The 20,519-nt window shown below is 38.5% G+C and overlaps 1 protein-coding gene across 1 annotated transcript in view; it reads right to left on the bottom strand.

Annotated features, from left to right (window-relative positions):
- COL6A5 (collagen type VI alpha 5 chain) overlaps nucleotides 1–12,135 on the bottom strand; it is a gene marked incomplete at both ends in the record, with an annotated part of 108,651 nt that extends 96,516 nt beyond the window's left edge. The window contains 5 exon segments of the mRNA XM_081235341.1: nucleotides 809–1,368; nucleotides 6,488–7,120; nucleotides 10,532–10,936; nucleotides 10,939–11,121; nucleotides 12,069–12,135. Coding sequence (XP_081091467.1) covers nucleotides 809–1,368; nucleotides 6,488–7,120; nucleotides 10,532–10,936; nucleotides 10,939–11,121; nucleotides 12,069–12,135 — 1,848 coding nt within the window.
- Nucleotides 12,136–20,519: the final 8,384 nt, after the last annotated feature.

Raw genomic sequence — 20,519 nt, forward strand, 5'->3', positions numbered from 1 at the left:
TTGTTGTTTATTTTATATACAGTAGTGTGTATGTGTTAAACCTAACCTCCTAAATTATCCCTTCCCCCCTTTTCCCCTTGGTAACCATAAGTTTGTTTTCTATGTCTGTGGGTCTACTTCTGTTTTGTAAATAAGTTCATTTGTATTTTTTTTTTAGATAAGTGGCTATTACTAATAAGAGAAATAACAATCAGGTGCAGGAATTTGCACATTGTTCTTCCTTACTTCTGTTACTTAATTTTAGTCAGAACAAAAATGCAAATACGTGTTTCTGTTATAAATAAAAATAAGCAAGGGTTACATATGTCCTAGGTATGCATTCATAATAGAGAAATAATGGTTGGTGTTTATTATGCTAAACCTATATGGATACTCTGATGTAGGTATTATCTTCATTTTCTAGATGAGGAAGTTCAAGGTTCAAGCAGTGAAGTGAGTTGAACCTTAATCTACTTAAAGCCAGAGCCCATTTTCTTTCCACTGTCCTCATCTGCCTGAATTAGTGTGTACACACACACACACACAAATAAAAAGTTTCTTATCCTCCACAGCAGTGGGCTTTGTCAAAGCAACGACATTCTTAGCAACCTTCACACTTATGGCTTTCGAAAAGGGCAGCTGTCTATAGAGGGATTCTCCAACCTTGGCAATTGGCTTAAAGTGAGGGGCTGAATCCCTCCACAGTTATAAAGGAAGTTAGCAAAATGTAAGCCAGACAACTGGTCACGTCATTCCTTGTTTCGGCCTATTGGTCCACCTGAAGCAACCAACGAAGTACAGAGAATAAAGTCTTTTTCTTTTGCTTACATTTCTCAGTGCAGATGCTGTGAACAACTTCATTTTTGATGCCTTTTAAAGAATCAAATTTCTGCCCAAAGTTAAGCCTTTCCTCTGTCCCAGCAATTTGTTGCAGTTGTGTTCTGTTAGCCTCACCAATGCCGACCACGTGGATGGTGATGTGTTCAGCACTTAGTCTCTCAGCAGGTTCCAGGACACCATCCGTGGACATCCCATCAGTCAACACAATGAGGTAACAGGGTACCTCGCTCATCTTCTGCTTCCTCCCCTTCCTTATTAGTGGCAGAATGAAATCCAGGGCTGCCCCAGTAAGAGTTCTGCCTCCAAGTTGCTTGATGTTAGAAACAGCCTTTCTTAATGTCACATCATTAGGATAGTCACTGATATCAAATTCCACTTCCTTCTCGTGGGAATACTGCACAGCTCCAACTCGGACTTTGTCTGGGCAGATGCTAAACATCTCTATCACCGCCAACATAAATTCCTTGATTTGCTCAAAGTGTTTATTCTGAATGCTGCTTGAGCCATCAATGAGGAAATAGAGATCAGCCTCTTTTGTATCTACACAGCCTGCAAAAAAAATGGAAAGCAGAAATTCCATTCTCTGTTAACTATAGAGAATCTGGAGAGAACATTGCAGGAGGGTTTGGAGAGGAGGATGAGGCTGCGAAGCTTCTAAAGAATGAGAACACTTCAGGTTTGCACGGAGCCCGGACACTTCACTGTGCACATTCATACCCATTTTCTCCTTTGAAATTTACCACAACCTTCTGAGGAAATTGAAACTGAATGAGGCCTAGTGGTTTGTCTGAGGTCACACAGCCAGTGAATTAAAGAGTAAGGACGAGATTCCCAAGTCTCCAGGATTTTAGTTAAAATCGTTTTCCTGGTATTGACACCTGGCTTTTTAGTTTATGCCTTATCATTTCCTGAGAAATGGGACGGGATAGATGACCTTCTGTTCTTACTTCCCCAATAACCTCTTCTGTCCAGAACTAGAATATGTATTTAAAGCTAGAACCAGATCATATTACTCTTCTGCTTAAATGGTTTATCATTGTATTTAGAATTTAAAAATGAAAAATCAACCGATCTTTCCCCCTTCTTTTCTCTCTGACCCATTTCCAGCAATTCTTCATCTTCCTCACTGTGTTCCAGCAACACTGGGTTTCTCCTGTACTCTAAATGTGCCCCAGGGCCTTTGCACCTGCCCTCTTTCCTGGAATATTCTTCCCCCCAAATCTTCATGACTGGTTCCTTCTCACCTCCTGGACGTGCCAATTAAAATGTCAGTTCTTTAGAAGGGCTTCCCTTCTAGCTAAAGCACACTGATCATTGTCTATTCTATTAACCTGTCTATTTTCCTTATAATGCCCATTACTATCTGAAATTACCTATTCATTTGTTCATGAGCACAGCCTGTCTCCTGTCACAGAATGTCAGTTCCATGAGGGCGAGACTTTGCCTAATTTTCTGCTTCTGCCCGGTAGGCCTGGTATATCACAGGATTTCAACAGAAAATTGTAAATAAAGGAGCTCTCAATGTTCCTTCCTTTGTTGAGCAGCTTCTCGGAAAATGTGCTTTCACTTTCCTAGTAGTCTATTTACAACTCTATTTAACCATTTTTGAAGTTAGGTAGAAGGAAAAGCATACGTTTAAAATTTAGTTATGTGCACAATTTCCTGGTTGAGTATGTGAAAAGGTCTTTAAAATACAACACAATTTAGTCATTTCAGAAATATTCTCTTTCTTGATAGCTTTTGGCAATGTATGGCTATTGACACTACTTCAGGCTATGAGGAGCTGGTCCTTAAGAAATCAGAAATACTGGAAATAAGTTTGATGCTGAGAATTAAACTATGAAATCTACATATAAAGTATTAGGGCAGGGACTACCCTGGTGGCACAGTGGTTAAGAATCCACCTGTCAATGCAGGGGACATGGGTTCGAGCCCTGGTTTGGGAAGATCCCACATGCCGCTAAGCAACTAAGCCCATGAGTCACAACTACTGAGCCTGCACTCTAGAGCTCACGGGCCACAATTACTGAAGCTTGTGCTCTGCAGCAAGAGAAGCCACTGCAATGAGAAGCCCATGCACCACAACGAAGAGTAGCCCCCGCTCCCTGCAACTAGAGAAAGCCCAAAGACCCAACACAGACAAAAATAAATAAATAAATGTATTAAAAAAAAAAGTAGCAGGGCAAAGGTAAGCAGTTATCTGTAAAAGACAGGGGTGATGCCAGGCCACAAAAACTTGGCAGCAACCAGAATGAATTGTCTTACCTATGCAATAAAGAAGAATGGTGGTCGGTAATGAAGAAGAGAAAAATTTGAGTCCAGGGGTAACCATGGCAATACCCATCCAACCCTGCCTGGAGCTGTGAGTCACATGTTGCTATTAAAATGTGATCTTAAACTGATTAAAATTAAATAAAATTTAAAAGTCAGCTCTTCAGTTGCAAAAGCCACATCTCAGGTGCTTAACAGTCCCATGTGGCTAGTGGCTATTATATTGGACAGTGTAATTACAGAATATATCCATCTAAAAAGATCAAATGCACAGGGTTGAAGAGAAATATGTCTCCTGGCACAAGGCCTCACCTGCACAGTTATACAGAGAGATAGACAGAGATGTAGATCTATATATTTGATTTTAAAATAGTCATTCCCCTGATTAAATACCACTAGACATTTCAGTCATAAAACTAACTCCCTTGCTCTGATTCCACATCCTCCAGCAGTCTTTTGATTACAGTTTAGCTTCTGATTTGTCTATATGTCTACAGGGAGAGACTATGTTGCTCAGCGGACATGAATGTCTAGGTCCCTGGGCACTAATATTTCCATTGCAGAGATAATTGTCAATCTTTTTCTATGCATAGCCTCTTGGTTTGGTTAATGTAAGTCTTTCCTTGCTTTAATGAAGTTCTATTTAATAAATTGAATACCTAGTGGTGCCAAAGGTGGTGGATACAGCAGGGACTAAGTCAGTAGAGGTTGGTTCTCTATGTCTGACCATTCTGAAACTACAAAGCTGACTACCCCACTGTAGACCATGGCAAATTCACTGAGGTAGTGGTTCTCAGATATTGCTAGAGTGAGTTTGTTGGGGAGTTTTCTAAAATCCAGGTGGCCTAGGCCCTACTTGCAGAGACTGAGTCATTGGGTTGGGCCACTGAATTATTAACAAGCTCCTCAGGAAGTCCTGATAAATTTACAGCAGACACTTCTGGTGCTCCGCCTGTATCCCCTCAAATCCTTTACCATTTTTGTGTAACCAGTTCCCAGCACTTTCATTCCAATAGCTAGCACCTGTGTCTGTGGGTGGGTGGGCTGCTCTCAGGTTGTTGAAACCCTTTTTGCTTGGTATTAAGCCAGAGGTGTCTGGAAATGTACATTCCCTTCTGTGTTCTGGAATATAAATTCTCCAGTTACATTGCCCCCTTACTAGGACAAATCTAAGGTTTAGCCCACACTGTCTCTCAAATGGTCCTGTGGAATTGACCCTCCATGGGTCTTTGCTTATCATCCTGTCCTTCCTGGTCCCATATCCTCCCTTCTCTACCAATCTCCAGTTTTTCCTGGGTATATTTGTAATATATCAGTTTCACATGAATCCTTATCTGACATCTACATCTGAGGAACTCAATCTAAGTCAGGTACCAGTATTAGAGAGCCACTGAATTAATAAGAAGCCACTTACTGAGGTCTTATGGAAGATAAGGATGGCCCTTGTCCTAGCCTTGGTCCCATATCTTCCCATTTAGAAATTCTGTAATGACAATAATAGTTTTTTGTCACATAATTTCAAACTCTCTGAGAGAGATCACGATACACATCCCTCCTATTCCCAAAAAGTTGCTACTAGACCAAGGCAGCTGCCACTCTGAGAGACTCCTCTCTGTATCACTCAGGAGGTAATAGGGGACTGTTTTTTTGCTGCTATCTTGTAATGTATATATGCAAGAGGAAATCAAGGGCTGGTCCAGGATTGCATCTTTAAACTTTCAATCGACTAATCTGAATTTAAAATTAGCCTTTAACATCATTGGAGGATTCTTTTCCATGTGAGTGCTGCCAAATTTGAGTTCCAATTGTTTAGAAGCATTTTATCTGCAGGGAAATGTCAGCAGATATCTCAGAATTAGATAAACTCGAAGTCACATCAAGTATCTTTTGGCAGTATGTCCGGGCATCTTTGAAAAGAACTTGGTAAAACTATAGCAGATTCGGTTGTTTATAAAGATATAAGTACAATGATGATCCCTGCAAGACTTTTATAAGAGCGAAACATTGGCAATGACCTCTATATCCAACAATTTAGGACATGTTAAACAAATTATGTTATATCCATATATAACATGGATGGAATATTATTCCCAACCTAAAAAGTGATAGAAAAATGAATTATGTTATATCCATATATAACAGGATGGAATATTATTCCCAACCTAAAAAGAATATTGCCAAAAAATATTTAAGGAGATAGACAAAAGTTCATGTTATACGGTTGACAGAAAAGTGAATAAGGCATATCATACCGGCTATCCCCAATATCCATTCTCTTTTCTACACTAATTTAGTCCCCAATATTTGCCTAGGTACTTGGCTGCCCCAAGTAAAGACTACATTTTCTACCTCTCATTTTTACAATGAAGAGTGACATGTGACTAAGTTCTGGCCAATAGAATGTAAGCAAAGATGGTGAGTGTAATTCCTGGGAATATCCTTGAAGAAAAAGAGAGGGAAGCCTGTCTTTTCCTTCTCTTTTATAATTCTTGTTGTTGGATGTGAAGGTAATGCCAGGAGCTGTTATCTTGGATTATGATGCTGGGAATAGAGACCACAAAGAGCAGAAAAATAACTTAGAAAGAGACAGGGTCCCTGATACTGTGTTGTACTACCCAGCTCCTTATACCTACCTTAGGACTTATTTGTGAAACAGAAATAAAAGATAGTTTTATCCTATTGAAATCATTGTTATTTTTTTCTTTAGTTAGTCACACTCAGAAGTAATTGTAACTGATACAAGTTACCCAACAGTGTGTTCCTGCATTGTCCAATACGACAGCCTCCAGCATGTAGCTATTAAACTAAAAATTAAATTAAATTTAATTTAAAACACAGCTCTTCAGTTCCATTAGCCTCATTCCAAGTGCTCAATAGCCATGATTGGCTAGTGGCCTCCTTATTGAACAGTGAAGATAAAGAACATTTCTATCATTACAAAAAATTCTGTTTGGCAGTACTGATACACATAATGTCACATCGTTTTTCAAAAAATGTGTATGCATGTGTTTGTGTGTACATGAGTGTAGAGACAGAGAAGAGACTAAAAGATAAGAGAAATAAATGATAAGAATGGCTTTATCTGAAAGATAAGATCACAGGTGATTTTATTTTCTTCTTTATGTTCATCAACACTATCAAACTATTTTATAATTAACATTTTTTATATTTTATCGAGGTATGACTTACATGCTTAAAACATTCATCCACTGCAATCATTCAATGATTTTTAGGAAATTCATAAAGTTGTGCAACCATCACCAAAATCTAGTTTTAGAACATTTTCATAACTCCTAAAGTTCCCTTACCCAACTACAACAAGTCCTCACTCCTGCCCCAGCCCTAGACAACTGCTCATATTATTTTTATACTATGAACAGGATTTTTTAAGACATACCAGTTTTATCAAGTTCCATTTGTTCAGCATGAGTTGAAATTTGGGACCATATTTCATTCTGGAGCTTTTTCAAGAAGTTCTTACTGTAAATTTCCAAGTCTGCATAGGACTTCATCATGGAGATGGTCTGTCTTGGAGGGTAAGACACTATTTCTTCTAACTGGGTCTTGTTGGCCCCTTGGATGCCCATAGCAAACACAGTTACATCCTCCAGCCAGAGATCCAGTGCAGCCTCATGCACCTTGTCATCTGATGGTCTGCCAGCGACCAGGACTGCAATCTGGGGCACTCCCTGTGCCCTTCCGCTGCCACTTGATACTGAGAAGCCTTCTCTACTCATCTTCTCAATGGCAGCACCAGCAGTGGATTTCCCAGCCCGCAGAGAAAGCTTCTGGATTTGCTTCTGAAATTCAGATTGGGTTGTGCTTGAGCTCAGAAGAGAAAAAGCCTGAACTTTGTCACTGTAGCTCTTAAGACCAAGCCACAGGCAGTCGTCTTTCATATCCATGGAGGAGGTGATATTCTTCAGGAATTTCTGCAGGTTCCTTAGATTCTGTTTGGTCCCAACAGACTCATCCACCAGGAGCATGAGGTCAGCAAGCGAATCTTTCTGACAGGCACTGGGGAAGGGGACTATGGAGGGAGAAAAAGTAGGAATGTTAGTACACACCCCTGGCCCAGAGTGAGAAAGGCACTCTACAGATTGTCAGAAGGCATTTGAAAATAGAGGCAGTCATGGTGGATGCAGTTAGCACATTTTTTAGTGAACAAAGGATAAAAACTCTCAGCAAAATTTACATGGGCCATTGACTTCAGAGGATTTGCAATGCTATTCCCTCTATCTGAAGAATGCTTCTTACGATTTTCCTACCACATCTCATCAGCATGTTCTTCATGAGCACCATCACCACCAGTCTGACTACCACCACCACTACTACCACCAACAGCAACCACCTCCACCAGCACCACCATCACCACCACTACCACCTCTACCTCCACCTCCACTACTACTTCAACCTGTACCACCTCTACCACCACCTCCACCACCACCATGGTCTTCGTGACCACCATCACCACCACTATGACTACCACCACTACGCCTCATCTTCAGCAACTCTACCACCTGAACTTCCAACACTATCACTACCACCACCTCCAAGTCCACCACTATCAGTATGAACAACCACCACCACCACTTTCAAATGCTGAAATATAGGCATAAATTAGTAGAAGTATACCTGACCTCAGGGAACTCACATTCTATGGGGAGGACAGATAAGTAAATTATGCTATTTCAGACCATAGTAAATGCTAACAAGGAAATAAAATAAGTGACTCAATTGAGTTACCCTATGTTGGGGATGTGGGATGAGAACTAACTGATCTGAGACATAAAAAGTCAGGGAAGACCTCTCTGAAAGGATTACATTTGGGTTGAGAAAGATGAAGAGAAAGATTGAACTACACATTGTGTGAAAGGAAGAAGAATTCTGGCAGAAAGAAAAGCAAGAAATAGAAACAAGCAAGAAGCCCAGAGTAGCCAGAGACAATGAGTGAGGGGAACAATCATGGTCAGAGGTCAGAGGGAAGCAGGGCCCAATCATATGGGGCTCAGATGATCTTATTTAAATCTTTTAAATATCACCCTAGTTCCTGAGGGGAGATAATGAATTCATTAAAATTCACTAAAAAACAATTGCCCTAGTCCAGGAAAGAGATAATGGCTCTTGGTCAAGAATAAAGCAGGTAAGACAGAACAACAAGAGTAGTTTTGATATATGAATTAGAGATAGAACAGAGAGAACTTGATGAGAAATTGAATATGAGTATTGGGAGACAGGAAGAAAGTGGTGAAAACTCCTGGGTTTTTGGCCTGAACAACTGAGTGGATATTGGTTGTATCTTTTTCCAAGATAGGGGAGATAGTGGGAAGAACAGGTTGGAGGGAGAAGTCAAGAGCTCCATTTCAGACATATTAAGTTTGCGATACTATTGAAGATGCCAGGTAAGCAGTTGGTTGTATAAATCTGGAATCCACAGGAGAGTATATCACATGCACAGAATGCCCACTCCAGGAACAGGTGGAGGAGTCACAACTGTGGGGGATGTAGCCAAGAGATAAGCTCAATCTTGCCAAGAACTATACACAAAATTATGAGCTCTAGAAGCCAGAAGGCATGTCTTACTTATCTCTATCTCTCCAGTACCTGGTGCCTGTTGGGAGCTCAGAAATATTTGTGGAATTATAATAATTCTCATAAATCTACCAACGTACTCTGAACCTCACATAGTTGGCTAAAACAAACTTACAGCATGGCCCACTCAGCTCAGTATTTATTTGCAAAGAGCTATTACTATTAATGACAGTAAACTGCCAAACTCCATACAAGTCATCTCACCCATATTGTAAGGTAGATACTATTATCCTCACTTTATAGTAAGGAAACTGAAGCTCAGAGGTTAAGTAACTTACTCAAGGTCTCTAGCAGCCAAGCCAGGGTTTGAATCCAGACTCCAAAGCCCTTACTCTTAACCTCTAAAGGCAAGGATAGGGTCTTGACAAACAAAACCTTGTTGTACTGTATACTGCTGTGAAATAAATTAGGAGGAATGAGAGAAACACAGATCAGGACACAAAGCCTTCTAAGAAGGTGGTAAAGTCCTATGGTCTTGGAAAGCTCAGGCTACCTACAGGGTTGTAATATCTCCAAGGTCCTCAGGGTGAAGGGTCACAGGAAAGTTTTTTTCTCTGGGAAGAGAAGCACATGTGCTGTAAGAACTTGCTATTTCTCCCAAGGCAGGAAGAGTGAGGGATGGGAAGACTGGAGGTAAAAGTACTCCCTGATGCTTCAGGGGCAGCACTAACTGTGACAGAGTCTTCTAGATACTTACCCAAACCTATTTCCTCTTCTTGCTCATAGGCCTAGACCTGATTTCTCAGCCTCACCTGCAATTAGGTGTGGCCATGGGACTGAGATATGGCTAATGAAATGTGAGCAGAAGTAGTGTGTGTCTCTTCCAAGCTTAGCCCATAAAACCACATCTTGAGTGACGTTCCATCTTTTTTCCCCTCCACCAACTCTATACCAATTCCCAAGGCACCTTGAAAGTAATATTTGAAGATGAAAGAGCCACCGCCAACCTAATTATCTAAATAGAAGAAAGACAACTTGTCAACTTGAACACTGGCCCTATAGTGTTACAAGGGAAATAAATAAACTTCTTATGATTCAGGAAGTCTATTTGTTATTAAGGCCTAGGCTGGTCTGACTGCAAAATCAACCCATAGTGATAGCCAAGGAATTGGTGAATGATAGAGCAGGAAAAAGTTTCAAGATCATTCCAACTCTCATATCTTATAAAGGAGGATGATGATGCAAGGCTCAGAGAGATGACATCACTTCCTCAAGTTCACAGCCAGCTAGTGGCATTGTCTGGACCTCTTGACCTGTGGTCAGGGCACTTTGTACCAAACCAGGTGGCTTCCTCAAGTCTTAGAACAAGATAACACCTACTTAGAACAGCCCCTCATCAACAATAGAGCACAGAGACAGCCAGGAAGATCCATTTTGCTTGGGGCTCTTTCTACCTCACTCTGGAGACAATGGCTGGGGCCCCTTATCAGTGCAGCACACTTACTGGACACCTCCCATGAGTGTGTACTGGCCTGTTTCATCTGTTCATCAACAGTGCATGTGTAGCTTCCTGTCTCACTTTACCCTTTCTTTACTAATGCTTTCTAGGATTACCTCCCACAGAAACTACTTGTACTCAAGGGTCTTCTGTTTCAGGTCTTCATGGAGAACTTGCTTAAGACATAAATAAAGCATTTTTCAAATGAGAAGCTGTAAGTTATGGGGGTAAAAGTAGCCCTCCTTTCAGCCTAAGGGATCAAGACTGAAAGTTGATGAGAAGGAGGTCTTCTGCATTTCCACATGAAATACTGAGATTTCTGGTGAGTGGCACCATAGAGATAATAGGAGATGGCTCTCTGGACCAGATTACATGGGGATGGGACACCTCTTCAACCAAAGGCTTCCTTACCTACTGTATGAGAGTGGGCTGCTTCCTCCTTGTACTGAGCTGCATCCTTGAGAATCTGCATCACGTTTTGGGAGAACATGCTGAGATCTTGGACCGTCTGGAGGCTGTAGTGGAACTGGCCTGTGGCCATGTCCTTCAGAGTCTCCTCAGGCATCCCCTGCATCCCCACTGAGATGATCCTCACCCCATCGCTGTGCAGCGCCTTGGAGGACACTTCTATGGCATCCTTGGACTCAGCTGAAGCCAAGACCACCAGGATCGGAGTAAACTGTCTCCTGTCCCTCCCGTTTGAGAAGTAGGTCATGTGCACCTCCCGGAGAGCATTCCCAATCCACAAGGAACCGCCCAGGAACCTGAAGTTCTTCTTGAGGTGGTTCAACATGGGTCCTCTGTTCTTGAAGGTGTGAGCTGGAATTCTCTGTGGAGCCCATCGCTGTACTGGGCCAGGCCCACACGGTACTTGTGGGCCTCTATGGGGAGGTTGCTGATCATCTTGTTGATGAACACCTTCACAAATGGGAAGGATTTAATTCCCAAGTGGTTGGAGCTATCCACCAGAAACACCACATCGGCATACTCAGTGCCTGGCCCTATCAACATAAAATGACAACAAACCCTTTGGGTCAAGAGGGATAGTTTTGTACCCGCCTATGAGTCAGTCATCAGCTGCAGACTTCTCCCAAGAACTGGAGGGAAGGAGTGGAGGGTTACGGGTAAGGTGGCTCTGGGAAAGCCAAGGGCAAATGTCTTGAGAAAGAGGGGTACAGCCATGAGTTATTGCCATTGCAGGCAATATTCACAGAAGCTGTGGGTGGGGGAGTGTGTACCTGACTCATAAAGAGAGTCTGGACAAGGGGAGGCACCAGGAGCATTGACTTTAGCAGTCATGGTCAGCCACCTCCACCCACCCAGTTAGTGATCTACTGGTAAATGTTTAACTAAGCAGGACATTTCTTTCAAAATGATCCTGAAATTCACTAGGAAGTCTTAGGGTAGCATAGTGCAGGGTTACAAATACTTCTTTGAATGATGTTTTTAGTAATTACAGAAAAGTAGAAAAACCTAGCTTTCATATTCCATATATGCATGTATGGAATATGAAAGCTTTTATATTGCTTAATATATATATATATATATATATATATATATATATATATATATATAGTTTCCTCTGTGGTGTTCCTTTTTTCCTTTTCTTTCATTTATTAAAGCCAAGGTGCAAACTGACCCACAAAATGTATGGGTTGACTCTATTCATACAGACATGGAACATCAGGACTTCAAGAAATCAATGAATAATTAAAGGTTTTCCTGGCCAGGTGTAGAATAATACATGCCTTTTGCCCATGGCTTTCCATCATCTTTGAGAGCTTACATTTGCTTGATATAATATATTACCAACTACAAATAAGTGCTGTCTGCTTTGATTTTTTTAGTAAAGAAATAAATTCCTTGTTTCTATTTATTAAAATAAAGATTTGTTGAGACATAAAATATTTATTTTCCTGATAATAATAAACATAAAATGTACTGGTACCTGGGCTCTGATATGTCAGTGTTTCAGTCCAAAGGATGAGAACAAATACAATTAGCATGATCTTCATTTTGTTGGTGACGTTTTCTTGCTTTTACTCTGTAAAAAATGTTATTTACAATATAAAAAATCTCATTGTCTAACAAGAAATAACTACTGGTAAAGTTGGTTTACAGCACAATACACTGTAAACACTGTATTTGTCAACAACGCCAGTTGTGTTTAAAACATTCATCAAGAGTTTGAGTATTTGTTGAAAATAGATAATGCTAATGTTTTCTGAGTCCTTACCATGGCTCAGATACTTTTCTCAGTGCTTTTTAAGCATCATCTTATTTAACCCTCACAACCATCTTACTGGGAGGTACAACTACTATACTCACGTGACAGATAAGGAAACAGGCACAAGTGACTTGGTAAGTGGTGGATCCATCATCCTAACCCAGAGAAGGTGATCACAGAGCCCAAGTTCTTAACCACTGTGCCGTGAGGTTTATACAAAATCTTTGGACTCAGAACTTATGTAATCACTACTTTTGACCATCTATTTTCATGTCAATAATGACTATTTTATATGTTCACAACTTGGCTCAAAAATCCAACAGTTACCCATGTTGCTTTCTTCATTAAACCCTTGTAAGAGCTGTTCCCTCATTTCTGGTTATACTCAGTTTTATAAATTACTTTAACTTCAGTATTTCTCTCTATGAGCACACAATCAGAAATCTTCATGGGAATGTATAAACTTACAGAAATTCCACCAAGTCAAAGTTGTTCTCTATTAATAGGGAAATCGATAAAATAACCAATACTTAAAAATAGAGATGCCTTCAATGAGATACCAAAGGTATAAGGACTGGATTTTATTCTAGAGGTGACCTTTCCATCAGTTACTTTAAAATTGCTAATCATGCGGGAAGACTGAGGGAATCACTGGAAACTAGATTTGGAAGTCACCCTATAGATCATTTAGACTAAACCCTTATTTTGCTAAGGAGGAAATCGAGGATCCCCAGTAGTTATTGGCTGAATCATGTTAGTGACGACTTTCAGATCTATACTCATCATATTTTAATATATTATATATTTTACTTATTCATTAATTTTATTATTGAGATATAATTCACATTCTACAAAATTTACCCTTTAAAGTGGACAATTCAATGTGTTTTAGTATATTAATAGTATTTGCATCCCAGCAGCAGCGATTTTAGGAAGTTCATTCTACCACAAGGACACTGGTATTAGTTACTGCCATTTTAGATTCCTCCCTCTAGCCTATTAGTGTCAGGGGACTTACCCATTCACCAGCCAGTCAACACCAGGCCCAGGCCCAGGGGCCCTGCAGCCAGCCACCTGTGACCTGCCCCTATCCACCAGCAGGCCAGCACCAGCCCCTGGACACCATAGGCTCCACAAGTAGCCACTGGGGACCCAGCCCTGCCCAAGAGCATGAGGCAGAGCCTGGCAACCAACTGGCCTGGAGTCCAGCCCTTCTTACCAGTGTGGCCAGTAGTAAGCCCCACTACAACAGAAGGACACATGCAGCCCACATAGGGGGTACCCATAGAGCACATAACTCTGGTGACCAGAAGGAAATGTGCTGCTGGGCCCCATAAGACATCTCCTACATAAGACCACTCCTCCAATATCAAAAATGTAACTTACCTACCTAATATATAGAAATAAAGACAGAGAATTAAGCAAAATAAATGACAGAAAAATATGTTCCAAATGAAGGAACAATATAAAATCCCAGACGAAGAACTAAGTGAAGAGACATAAGCAGTCTACTTGATAAAGAATTCAAGGTAATGATCATAAAGATGCTCAATGAACTCACAGGAAGAATGAATGAACACAGCAAGAATTTTAACAAAGAGTTAGAAAATGTAAAGAAGAACCAAAGATAAGAATAAAATAACTGAAATAAAAAATACACTAAAAGGAATCAACAGTAGATATGATTTTCCAGAGGAACAGATCAGCAAATTGGAAGACAGTGGTGGAAATCACACAAGCTGAAAAGAAAGTAGAAAAAAGAATTTTTAAAAAATGAGGCTAGTTTTAGGGATCTCTGCGACAACATCACACATACTAATACTTGTATCATAGAAGTTCCAAAGGAATAGAGAGGGAGAAAGGGACAGATAACTTATTTGAATAAATAATAGCTGAAAACTTCCCTAACCTAGGAAAGGAAACAGACAAACAGATCTAGGAAGCACAGAGAGTCTAAAACTAGATGAACCCAAAGAGATCCACACAAAGACACATTGTAATTAAAATTGCAAAAATTAAAGATAAAGAGAGAATATTAAAAGAAGCAAGGAAAAAACAGGTAGTTACATACAAGGGAACTCCCATAGACTATCAGCTGACTTTTCAGCAGAAACTATGCAAACCACAAGGGAGTGGCACAATATATTTAAAGTGATGAAAGAAAAACCTACAACCAAAAACACTCTACTCGGCAAGGCTATAATTAAGATTTGAATGAGAGATCAAGAGTTTTGCAGATAAGTGAAAGCTAAAACAGTTCAGCACCTCTAAAACAGCTTTACAAGAACTGTTAAAAGGACATATCAAAGTATCAATAGAAAAGAAAATACCACAACTAGAAACATTAAAAATTACAAAAGGAAAAAATTTCATTGTAAAGGCAAATATACAGTAAAGGTAATAGATCAACCACTTATAAAGCAAGTAGGAAGGTTAATAGACAAAAGTAATAAAATTATCTATACCCACAATAAGTAGGTAAGGGGTACACAAAACAAAAAGATGTAAAATATGATGTCAAAACATTAAATGTGTGGTTGGGGGAGTAAAAAGGCAGGGCAGTTACAATGTGTTTGAACTTAAGAGATCATCAACTTGAAATATATATATATATATATATATATATATATATATATATATATATATATATATATATATATAATATTAAATATATATATATAACTACATATATTGCTATATATAAACCTCATAGTAACCACAAACCAAAAATCTATAATAGATACATACACAAAAAAAGGGAATCAAACATAATACTAAGTAAAGTCATCAAATCACCAGGGAAGAGAGCAAAAGCAGAAGAAAGGAACAAAGAAGAACTATGGATACAATCCCCAAACAGTTAACAAAATGGCAATAAGTACAAACCTATCAATAATTATTTTAAATGTAAATGGAATAAATGATCTAATCTAAAGACATAGAGTAGCTGGATGGATTAAAAAACAAGAGCCATATATATGCTGACTACAAGAGACTCACTTCAGATCTAAAGGCACACACAGACTGAAAGTGAGGTGATGGAAAAGGTATTCCATGCAAGTGGAAATGAAAAGAAAGCTGGGGTAGCAATACTTATATCAGACAAAATAGACTTTAAAACAAGAGACAGAGAAGAGATATTACATTATGATAAAGGGATCAATCCAAGAAGAAAATATAACAATTATAAATATATATACACCCAACATAGGAGCACCAAAATACATAAAGCAAATATTAACAAATGTAAAGGAAAAAACTGACAGTAACACAATAATCATAGGAAACTTGAACACTCTACTTACTTCAATGGATAGATCATTCAGGTAATCAACAAGGAAATACTGGCCATAAATGACACATTAGACTTGATGGACTTAATAGATATTTACAGAACATTTCATTCAAAAACAACAGAATACACATTCTTTTCAAGTGCACATGGAACATTCTCCAAGATAGATCACATGCTAGGCCACAAAACAAGCCTCGATTAATTTAAGAAGACTGAAATCATATCAAGCATCTTTTCTGAAAACAGTGATGTGAGACTAGAAATCAGCTACAAGAAAAGAACTGCAAAAAACACAAACACAGGAGGCTAAACAATATACTACTAAACAACCAATGGGTCACTGAAGAAATCAAAGAAGAAATCAGAAATACCCAGAGAAAAATCAAAATGGAAACACAACAACACAAAATCTATGGGATACAGCAAAGGCAGTTATAAGAGGAAAGTTTATAGTGATACAGCCTACTTCAAGAAACAAAAATAATCTCAAACAAACGACCTAGCCTTATGCCTAAAGGAACTAGAAAAACAAGGACACACAAAAGCCAATGTTAGTAAAAGGAATAAAAATAAAAATATTAGCAGAAATAAGTATATACAATGGAATATTACTCAGCCATAAAAAGAAACGAAACTGAGCTATTTGTAATGAGGTGGATAGACCTAGAGTCTGTCATACAGGGTGAAGTAAGTAAGAAAGAGAAAGACAAATACCGTATGCTAACACATATATATGGAATTAAAAAAAAAAGTCATGAAGAACCTAGGGGTAAAACGGGAATAAAGACACAGACCTACTTGAGAATGGACTTGAGGATATGGGGAGGGGGAAGGGTAAGCTGTGACAAAGCAAAAGAGAGTCATGGACATATATACACTACCAAACGTAAGGTAGATAGATAGTGGGAAGCAGCCGCAGAGCACAGGGAGATCAGCTCGGTGCTTTGTGACCGCCTGGAGGGGTGGGATGGGGAGGGTGGGAGGGAGGGAGATGCATGAGGGAAGGGATGTGGGAACAGATGTATATGTATGACTGATTCACTTTGTTATAAAGCAGAAACTAATAAAAAAAGTTAAAGACTGAAAAATAATAGAAAAAATCAATGAAACTAAGATTCAGTTCTTTGAAAAGATAAACACAATTGATAAATCTTTAGCCAGAATCATCAAGAAAAAAAGAGAGAGCCTAAATCAATAAAAGCAGGGGCCTCCCTGGTGGCGCAGTGGTTGAGAGTCCGCCTGCCGATGCAGGGGATACGGGTTCGTGCCCCGGTCTGGGAGGATCCCATATGCCGCGGAGCGGCTGGGCCTGTGAGCCATGGCCGCTGGGCCTGCGCATCCGGAGCCTGTGCTCCGCAACGGGAGAGGCCACAAGAGTGAGAGGCCCGCATACCGCAAAAAGAAAAAAAAAATAAATAAAAGCAGAAATGACAGAGAAGTTACAATGGACAGCACAGAAATACAAAGGATCATAAGAGACTACTATGAACAACTATATGCCAATAAAATGGACAACCTAGAAGAAATGGATAAATTCCTAGAAACATACAATCTCCAAAGACTGAATCAAGAAGAAATAGAAATTATGAACACACTGATTACCCCTAGTGAAATTGAATCAGTTATTTTAAAAAAATCTCAACAAACAAAAGTCCAGAACCAGAGGGCATCACAGGTAAATTCTACCAAACAATTAAGGAAGAGTTAACATTTGTCCTTCTCAAAATATTCCTCCCCAAAATGAAGAGTATAAAATGCTTTCGAACTCATTCTATGAGGCCAGCAAAACCCTGATACCAAAACCAGAAAAAAACATCACAAGAAAGAAAATTACAGGCCAATATCACTAATGAACACAGATGCAAAAATCCTCAACAAAATATTAGCAAACTAAATTCAAGAATACATTGATCAAGTGGGATTAATCTCAGGGTGAAAGTGTTTTTCAATATCAGTAAATCAATCAGTGTGATACACCACAATACAAACTGAGAAATGAAACCCATATGATCATCTCAATAGATGCAGAAAAAGCTTTTGACAAAATTCAACATCGATTTATGATAAAAACTCTTCAGAAAGTGGATATAGAGGGAAACATACCTCAACATAATAAAGGCCACATATGAAAACTCCACAACATCACACACCATGGTGAAAAGTTGAAAGCATTCCCTCTAAGATCAGGAACAAGACAAGGATGTCCACTCTCACCACTTTTATTCAACACAGTATTGAAAGTCTTAGCCACAGCAATCAGACAGGACAAGAAATACAAGGAATCTAAATTGAAAAAGAACCATTAAAACTATAACTGTTTGCAGAAGACATGATATTATATATAGAAAATCCTAAAGATGTCCCCCAAAATTATGAGAACTAATAAATGAATTCAGTAAAGTTGCAGTATACAAAATTAACATACAGACATATGCTGTATATCTATACACTAAAAACAAACTATCAAAGAGAAATTAAGAAAAGAATTCCATTTACAATTGCATCAAAAAGAATTAAATTCTAGGGATAAACCTAAATAAGGATGTAGAAGAGTTGTACTAGGAAAACTATAAGACAATGAAAGAAACTGAAGACAACACAAACAAATGGAAAGTTATACCATGCTCGTGGATTGGAAGAATTAATATTGTTAAAATGACCATACTCCCCAAGGCAATCTACAGATTCAGTGGAATCACTATCAAAATATGAATGAAGTTTTCCCCCAGAACTAAAACAAATATTCTAAAATTTATATGAAAATGTAAATGACCCCAATTATCAAAACAATCTTGAGGAAGAAAAAAGCTGTATCAACCTCCCTGATTTCAAACTATACTACAAATTTACAGTAATCAAAACAGCATGGTACTGGCACAAAAACAGACACATAGATCAATGGAACAGAATAGAGCCCAGAAATGAACCCACATGTATATGGTCAATCTATGACAAAGTAGGCAAGAACATACAATGGGAAAGACAACTTCTTCAATAAATTATACTGGGAAAACTGGACAGCGACATGCAAAAGATATAATCTGGAGTACTTTCTCACACCACATACAAAAATAATCCCAAAATGGTTTAAATATCTAAATGCTAAGACCTGAAAACTCCTAGAAGAAAACATAGGCAGTACACTCTTTGACATCAGTCTTAGCAATATTTTTTTGATATGTTTCCTCAAGTAAAGGCAACAGAAATAAAAATAAACAAATGGGACTACATCAAACTAAAAAGCTTTTACACAGTGAAGTAAACTATTAACATAATTAAAGGCAGCATGCTGAACGGGAGAAGATATTTTCAAACCATCTATCTGATAAGGGGTTGATATAAAAAATATACAAAGAACTCATACAACTTAGTATATTAAAAGAAAAACGACCCAATTAAAAAGTGGAAAGAGGATGCAAGTAGACATTTTTCCAAAGAAGACATACAGATGGCCAACAGACACAATGAAAACATGCTCAACATCACTAATCATCAGAGAAATGCAAATCAAAGCCACAATGAGATAGCATGTCACACCTGCCAGAATGGCTATTATCGAAAAGTCTACAACTAACAAATGTTAGTGAGGATGTGGAGAAAAGGGAACGCTTGTACACTGTAGGTGGGAATATAAATTGGTACAGCCACTCTGGAAAACAGTATGGAGGTTCTTCAAAAAATTAAAAATAGAACTACCATGCAATCTAGCAAATCCACTCCAGCTATTTTACTGTAGAAAACAAAACACTAATTTGAAATTATATATGCACCCTCATATTCACTGTAGCGTCATTTACAATAGCCAAGATATGCAAGTAATCTAAGTGTCTATCAATAGATGAATGGATAAAGAAGATGTGGTGTATATACACAATAGAATATGACTCAGCCACGAAAAAAGAATGAAATCTTGCTGTTTGTGACAACATGGATGGAGCTAGAGGGTATTATGCTAAATGAAATAAGTCAAAAAGAGAAAGAGAAATAGTGTATGATTTTACTTATATTTGGAATTTAAAAAACAAAACAATGGAACAGAACATAGAATACAGAAAACAAACAGATAGTTGCCAGAGGAGAGGGGAGTGTGGGGACGAATTAAACAGGTGACAGGATCAAGAGGGTACAAACTTCCAGTAATAAAATAAATAAGTCATGGGGATACAATGTACAGCATAGGGAACATAATCAATAATATTGTAATAACTTTGTATGGTGAGAGATGTTAACTAGATTTATGTGGTGATCATTTTGTAATGTATAAAAATATTAAATCATTATGTCATATATCTGAAACTAACATAATATTGTAAAGCCAATAATATTTAAATTTTAAAAACTGATGAAGTCCAATTTGTCTATCTTTTTGTTCTTACTAGTGATTTTTGGTGTCATAGCTAAATCACCATTACCTACTCCACAGTCATGAAAATTTACTTTGTTTTTTCTTCTGAGAATTTTACAGTTTTATCATTTACATTTACATATCTGATCCATTTTGAGTTAACTTTGGTATATGGTTTGAGGTAGGGATACAACTCCATTCTTCTTCATGTGGATGTCCAGTTGTCCCAGCACCATTTGTTGAAAATTTGTTGAAATGACTTTTCTTTCACGATTGAATTATCTTGGCACCCATGTCAAAAACAAATTTCCATAAGTATCTCAGTTTGTGCTTGGACTTCAAATACTATTACTTGTATATATCCTTATGCCAGTACCACACAGTCTTGACCACTTTTGTAGGAAGCTTTTAAGTCAGAAAGTGGTGAGCCTTACAAACTTTTTCTTTTTCAAGATTTTTTTGGATATTCTGGGCCCCATGCATTTCGTTTTTTTTTTTTAACATCCTTATTGGACTATAATTGCTTTACAAT

Source organism: Mesoplodon bidens (genome assembly GCF_964165515.1).
Source record: "Mesoplodon bidens genome assembly, chromosome: 5".
NCBI lineage: Eukaryota > Metazoa > Chordata > Mammalia > Artiodactyla > Ziphiidae > Mesoplodon > Mesoplodon bidens.